At 40.9% G+C, this 7,529-nt stretch overlaps 1 protein-coding gene across 1 annotated transcript; it reads left to right on the forward strand.

Annotated features, from left to right (window-relative positions):
- The first annotated feature begins 1,153 nt into the window (after positions 1–1,153).
- On the forward strand, positions 1,154–6,335 carry gpd1b (glycerol-3-phosphate dehydrogenase 1b). The gene is made up of 8 exons (XM_083972773.1): positions 1,154–1,229; positions 2,681–2,858; positions 3,022–3,162; positions 3,313–3,451; positions 3,745–3,857; positions 4,900–5,136; positions 5,243–5,349; positions 5,749–6,335. Exons 1-8 carry the CDS (start codon positions 1,183–1,185, stop codon positions 5,843–5,845), a joined length of 1,059 nt encoding a protein of 352 aa, XP_083828899.1. The 5' UTR covers positions 1,154–1,182; the 3' UTR covers positions 5,846–6,335.
- The last annotated feature ends 1,194 nt before the right edge of the window (positions 6,336–7,529 follow it).

Raw genomic sequence — 7,529 nt, forward strand, 5'->3', positions numbered from 1 at the left:
AAAAACACAACAACTGGGGTGGGGGGTGGGGTGGGGGGGCTGCAGTGTTATTTGAATCTGCAGACTTTTTCATGGACCAAACCTATTTTTCTGTATGTTCTTATTATGTTATAATAAAGGATATGTAAAATGTACCTGTATTTGTGAGGTTCTGTGTCTGCCACTCTATTTGTTTTAGTAGGTTATTTTAACTTTTATGTCTATTTTTTTTCAAATCTGCCAACACATTTTGTTCCAAAAATATGAATAAATCATAAAAAGCTGATGCTCAAAGAAAAATCCTAAAAGCCAAGGTGACTTCTTCAGATGTCTTGTTTTGTCCAACTATAAGTTAAAAGCCAAAATAACCCATTAAGTTCAGAGTAAGTCTTAGATGAAAGTACCAATACAACGATGTAAAAAATTATTCTAAATCTGAAGTAAAAATACAAATATTTTGATCTGTAAAATCTAGTAGAAGTAACAAAACTACTTTCTTGCTGCAGTAAAATGTATCTTATCTCTATCTTTATTCATTTTAAAAAAAAAATCAAGGTCAAACATTGTCACCACTATGCTGCAGCACCCCTGGTTTTAAACCATCTTTTTCTTTCTTTGCTAAAAAAAAAACTCATCTCAAACATCTGAAACTTGCCCAGAACAATTTTTTTTTTAAAGTGTCACTACTGCAGATTAATTTTCTGATGATAAATTAATCAACTAATTATCCCAGCAAGCTTGTGAGGCGTTTCAGGGACTTTATTTCCCACTGTGTCTCACCTTAATTACCAGCAGGCAGTGACCCACTTCAGTGATTCAACCAAGCAGATTAATTGTTTAAATTGCAGGTCTGTTACCTTAACAAATCATCATCATCATCACTTCCCCAGTGGCCCAGGTTTGTAAAATGTATTATTATTATAATCATTATTATGTAATCATGATTTATCACTGTAGGCCCAATGCAATATTGTGTTGTTCCTGTGTGTGTGTGTGTGTGTGTGTCTGTGAAAGTAAAAGAGAGAGAGGGAGAGCTTGTCCGTGAGGGGCAGCAGAGCAGACCAACCATGAGGAGAGGGTGTGCCCGAGCCCGAGCCTGAGCCCGAGCCTCGGCTGTGTGTCTGCTATAAAAACAACTTGTCCCGGCTTCAGTCTCGTCTTTGCACCAGCAGCAGCAGCAGCTCCGTCTGGAAGGTCAAACACATGATGGCAGCACCGAAGAAAGTCTGTGTGATTGGCTCTGGTAACTGGTGAGCTGAGGGTTTTTAACATGTCTCCATTTCTCTTGTGCACTTTTGGTTGTGTTTCACTGTGCTGTTAAAATACAAAGGGGGTGCAGTAAGAACATTCATAGTCAGCATATCAGTATTTTTGTTCCCATGATAAGATCCCACACACCTTTTTTTGTGTGAATGCTGTCTAAAAAAACAAAGTCAAGAGGCCGGTGGGGGAAAACTGAACTTCTTTGTTAACGGCACAGAAATGATTTACAAAGTTCAGAAACTCACCTGCTGTTTTTGCAAGACTGCAGACTGTCATTGTCTTTGCAGGGAAGATGTTGTGTGCTGTCTGGACACTGACACTGACACTGACTCTCAGAGTTTATACGTTGACCTTTGGTGACTCGACGCTCCGAAATCTTTATTAAAGAAGCGACACCTGCCTTTTATCATTCAGCAACATTTGAGCTGACTCAGCCTTCATGTGGTGTTGATGTCCCTCAGCCAGCATGACCTTTAGATTAGATGGTGGCCGGGTGAAGCAGTCGGAGGCTTTACCAAACTAATGCAATGTAATGCAATGCAAAACTACACTGTTAATACACTCCTGTGCAAAAGCCCTGCATTCAAAATTGATCTGGAGTTAACAATAGGAAGCAAAATGTAATTAATATGTAATTAATGCATATTAAAAATGCTAATACTGATGCATTGCAAACAGCATTTTAATGCATTTTACCAGAACATGTACACTACGTCAGACTTTTCATCCTGCATCCAGCTACAGCGTTCATGGTGTCAGGGACATTTGGATGTGTTTGTGTATCGGTAGTTTATCTATAGCAGAGCATCATGTTTTATAAATTGATGATGTTTTCTTTGTCACAATCTTAACCTGCAAAGTAAATATGCATCATGTCAAACATTTGTAGCAGAGGTGAAAGTACAAGATTTTCCTCTGAGAATATGTGAAAATCTGTAATTGTAATATATTAGCTCTCCAGGTGTGAGATGAGTCAAGTCTGGATGGAAGTCAAACTGATGCTAATAAATGCCAGCTTACTGATACTTAGCATGTGATCTCAAATAGGGATTTCTCATAGCTCTCAGCCCATGTTATGTCGATATCCAATAGCCTGTCTTTGAGTGCGGCTCTCCAAGTGCCAAGATAATGCTCTGCTGGTGTTTTGTAGCTCTATTCTTGTCTGAGAAAGCATTTGAAAACTTTTTAGGTCAACAACACAATAACATACTGTAGAATTGATAAACCAAGACTGGACAATATGACATTTATGATTATCTTTCTCCATTAATACTGTAGAATCATATTAGACCTGGAAAACTCCTAATGCCCACTATTAACATCCATCCAAATCCATGTATGGGTCATATTTTACAGCTGTAATGAGAGAAAACTGTAAGTTCAAGCCGCCATTGTCCTGACACCACAATGACAACCATGTGTCTCTGCTCGTCCACAGGGGCTCTGCCATTGCCAAGATCGTGGGCGCCAATGCGGCCAAGTACGACAAGTTCGACACCACGGTGAACATGTGGGTGTTTGAGGAGACGGTGAACGGCCGTAAACTCACAGAAATCATCAACACAGACCATGAAAATGTGAAATACCTGCCTGGTCACAAGCTGCCCCCCAATGTGGTGAGCACCAAACATGCTCTTGGAGATAAGAATGACACTTAAGTACAAGAAAAATCATCTCATATGTCCATGTAAATGTTCTTCTGGGTGAAACTGGGCACATTTGTATTATTTTCTGTGTGGTGTTGAAGTGAAGTCTGATCATGATCTCTGTCTTCCTCAGTTGGCTGTTCCAGACTTGGCCGAGTCTGTGAAAGGCGCCGACATCCTGATCTTTGTGGTCCCCCACCAGTTCATTGTGAGAGTGTGCGACACCATCAAAGACCACATCAAGAAGGACACCATAGGAATGTCTCTCATCAAGGTAACGCAGTCCTTATCAAAATATTTAGCTTTCCCACAGCACCAAGGGCGGAATACAGAGTTTCCTGTTCTTTCTGTCAGATATAACAATGTGCTTTCTCTCATGTGAGTTTTGGGGGTTGTTGTGTGTGTGTGTGTGTGTCTGTTGCAGGGTGTTGATGCAGGCCCAGAGGGTCTGAAGCTGATCTCAGAGGTCATCCGAGGAAAGCTGGGCATCACCATGACGGTCCTCATGGGAGCAAACATCGCCAATGAGGTCGCCGATGAGAAGTTCTGTGAAACAACCATTGGTATGGGAGTTAAAGGCTTGGATCAGAAATCTAATCCCGCTCATGAAAGAGACAGTGTTTATACAACCTCCAGACTGAACACGTACATTGTTACTACTCAAGGTCCCATACACACACACACACAGTTGATAAATGCTGGTGAATAAGCAGATGTCAAGAATGTAACTCCCCCTTTTGTTGCAGTGTGTGTGGTTTGATTGACCTTGTCTTGCTAAAAACAGACTTTTTATTGTCTGTCAAACGTGTGAAACATTGGAAACTGGTGACAATTTCTTTGTCATTTCTGGGTGCAGGGTGCAAAGACGCAACACACGGGCCCTTGTTGAAGGACCTGATGCAGACCACCAACTTCCGTGTGACCGTGGTGCCAGAGTCTGATGTGGTGGAGATTTGCGGTGCTCTTAAGGTCAGATTAAACCCTCCACCAGTCTGATCCAATCTTCAAACAATGTATTAAAAGATCCTCCAGAGAAACACACGTTTACCACACAGTAGCTTCCCTACAAAGGCAAAGTGCAGTATCTGTCAAAATGCCAAACTGAGAAAAACAGTTTTTTGTGTTTTTCATTGTCAGGTTTAAGCATCAAATTATGAACAACTACCAAGTCTGTAATTGATTAGATAAAGGTGGACTAAATTAAATGTATTTTGTAGTTTGTCTTTCTGACCAATTTTGACCGTTTTATGGCAGACACTGCACTTGGCTTGGTTTTGGTGCAGATACTGAACTTTGGCTTGGTATTAGCTACAGATATGGCACTTTTATAGAGTAAATTATAGGATGTAGGGAGTACAGTAGCTTACTCTTTGCAGATACTACACTTTGTCTTGGTATTAGCTGCAGATACTTTGCCTTGGTTTTACTCCAATGGAATTATAGAGTAATTTATAGAATGTAGGGAGTACAGTACTCTTTGCCTTGGTTTCACAGCGCTTTTTTGGATGGACAGCAAAATAAAAAGCCCAATAACTCTGTAAATTTTAGCTGTACCAATATCAAATTCTACCAGATTGAAGAGAATATGCCACACTTTTGATTGGTCAAAAAAAAGAAAGAAAAAATGCAGATACTGCACTTTGCCTTTGTATGGTATGTTCACTTTTGGATTTGATGCCTGCCAACATGCAGACATCTTTATAAAAGACTGGCCACTGAAAGCTTTCACTTTCAGTGGCTCATCTGCTCGCCTCAAGTTCTAAGTGCACATGTTAAATATTAAAAGCTAATTGGTGATATCCTTCTTGGATATTGCATATTCAGCAGGATGTGTGTGTATCTACTGAAGGCAGTAAAAAGACAAGTGATCATTCACGGCCACAGAGGATCTGTGATCTCAAAAACATATATAATATATAATCTTGTTAGAGTTATTTCTTTCTCATCCTAACAGTCAAACTCCTCATGAGCATCCACGTGTGAAAACGGCCGTATTTATTTCTCATTGCAGAACATTGTAGCAGTGGGAGCAGGTTTCTGTGATGGCCTGGGCTTCGGCGACAACACCAAGGCAGCTGTCATTCGTCTCGGCCTGATGGAGATGATCGCCTTCGCCAAGTTCTTCTGCACAAACTGCCCCGTCTCCCCCGCCACCTTCCTGGAGAGCTGTGGCATCGCTGACCTCATCACGACCTGCTACGGTGGACGCAACCGCAAGATTGGGGAAGCTTTCGCCAAAACAGGCAAAGTATGAGGAGCTTAGTTTCTCTACTGAGTTTTCTGTTTCTTTAACTTTATCCCTGTCTTCTCAAGAATTAAGCACTAAGCATCTGTGTGTGTGTGTGTGTTTAAAGACCATTGAGCAGCTAGAGAACGAGCTGCTGAACGGCCAGAAGCTTCAAGGTCCAGCCACTGCCACCGAGGTGCACCAAATCTTGAAACAGAAAAACATGGTGGAAAAGTAAGTTCATCTTCTGTTTCATCTGGACTTTGATGGTTCCCATGGTAATGACCGACTTTGAATACAACTTGTGACTAGTTTTGATTGTTAAACTTAATGACATTGTGTAAATATGTGCATTGTCTTTAAAGGAACAGTACAACATTTTTTTTGCACAAATGAAAAAAATTATATTCAAGTGAATGCTGCTAGGCACATTATGTTATCTCAAAAAAAGATTTGCAGTCTTTATGCTAAACTACGGTAAGCCAACAGGTTGTTGATTGTATCTCCATACTCACTGTAGTGGTATCAATCTTCCTGCCTAACTCAAGAAAGTGAACAAGCTTGATTCCCAAAACACCAACCTATACCTTTAATAATTCCCATCCTTCTAACAATATTCTTTTACCTCTCCAGGTTTCCTCTTTTCACTGCTGTGTACCAGATCTGCTTCAACAACCACTCAGTCAAAGAGTTCATCAAGTGTTTGCAAAACCACCCAGAGCACATGTAAAGGACTGATGTAAGAGTGTGTGAATGGATGGAGTTGGAAAAGGACTTTTACACTAGAACTACCGTAGTACCAGGGAGTTTATAGGGCAGACATGTTAGTGACTCCTCTCTCTTTTTCGAGTCTTGCCCTCCCTCTACCTGAGCTGCTGTGTCGACCTGTTCTCACAACATTACTGACAGACGCTGAACTTCTGCACAAACACGCCACAAATTGTTTCAAAAATCGACCAAGTCTTAAAAGTCTGAGGAATTAGAGTCGGTCTGCCTTACACAATATACAAACCTCGACCTGAATGTTTTGAAATGTTACATAATTTCTTGGGTAAAAGTGCCTTGACTTGCCTTTTTCACAGACATGTATGTTAAACAAAGCACTGGCCACACACCGGTCACCCCGCCCGCCCACTGTGTTGCTATTCTGCCAGACTTCTTAATATGTAACCGATTACTTAAAAAGATTTATTTTGGAATAAATTATTGAACTGGTTTTACATTGTGTCCGTTTTCTGTCTAGCTTGCCGGGCGCTGCCTGCAGGATACACTCACACCCTGTCTGCAGCCTCTCTGTAACCTGACCTGATCCCAGCCACACTGCCACTCTAAACTCTTCACCTTTACCATTTTCTACACCGTCTGCTTCAACCTTTCTTTAAGTGCACGTCCTGCCTGGGTCACAGCCTTCATGAGTGATGGCTGTGCTGCAAATAGTTCAGCAAAACTGTGGATTATTTCATATTCAAAAATGTTTTCTGGAGTTTTTAAACCCACTTTATGAACAAGAGTTTTGTGCTTTGTTGACTCATTTGAACACATCTCTAGGGATTTCTGGAGTCCGTTAGAATGCAAGACGCCATTGTGCCTTCATCAACTGCCATCTGTCTGTCCCCCTATGCCGAACTATCCAATTAATGCTCAGTCCCTGTAAAGTGCTATGGATAATGGTGTCAGCTAAGGGCGCTGTGAAAGACATGGGGCACATTAGCATGCTTAACTCTACTCAGCCAGTGTCCTCGTTTAAATACAACGCTAAATCATGGACTTTCTTTGTGCATGTCCTCTGATCCCACTAATATATTATGCTCATTTCGTATGTTTATCAGCTCATTTGCTCATGCATGTTTTGGACCGTGAAGTTACATAATCTGACACTTCTTTAATATTGGATTCCCCTGCTGAAATCCCTTGCATAGTTATTGAGTCAACTGCCCTGTGAGATTTCTAATAATAACACACTCCAAAGGGGCAAATGTCCATCTATAATTAGATGGTGAACAGCACTGCAGCTGCCTCATCCCTGCTTAACAACACACACACAGGGATACTATTGTGGTGCAACTGATATCATATATTAAAGTCAGATTTTTGCTTCTTTTTTTCCCCTATCTTTGTTTCAAAGTTTACACATTTTTCAATAAGCAGACTTTCAGTAGCTATGTAAATTGGAGCCCTTCCAGATAGGACACAGCTTACAAGATGTGATGATACATAACATTGACAATTTATAGTTGTAATACGTCCACCGACCACTTGAGTGTGCCATCTCATCAATCACAGGCCCGTCATCTTTATCTCGATTTGATTAGGCAGTTTCAGATAACCTTATCAGTTGGGTTAATGAGCGGAAGTTAGGAACTTTCAAAGTGCATTACCGCAACTCAAATATAGAAGTGTGTGACTAAAACAAA

The sequence above is a fragment of the Trachurus trachurus genome (genome assembly GCF_905171665.1).
Source record: "Trachurus trachurus genome assembly, chromosome: 5".
In the NCBI taxonomy this organism is placed as follows: domain Eukaryota; kingdom Metazoa; phylum Chordata; class Actinopteri; order Carangiformes; family Carangidae; genus Trachurus; species Trachurus trachurus.

Excerpts from the sequence above, each read along its gene's own strand:
- gpd1b (XM_083972773.1), top strand. The coding sequence starts at position 1,183 with ATGATGGCAGCACCGAAGAAAGTCTGTGTGATTGGCTCTGGTAACTG. Across the intron at positions 3,858-4,899 it reads AGATTTGCGGTGCTCTTAAG|AACATTGTAGCAGTGGGAGC; the intron begins GTCAGATTAAAC and ends TTCTCATTGCAG. Across the intron at positions 5,350-5,748 it reads CAGAAAAACATGGTGGAAAA|GTTTCCTCTTTTCACTGCTG; the intron begins GTAAGTTCATCT and ends TTACCTCTCCAG.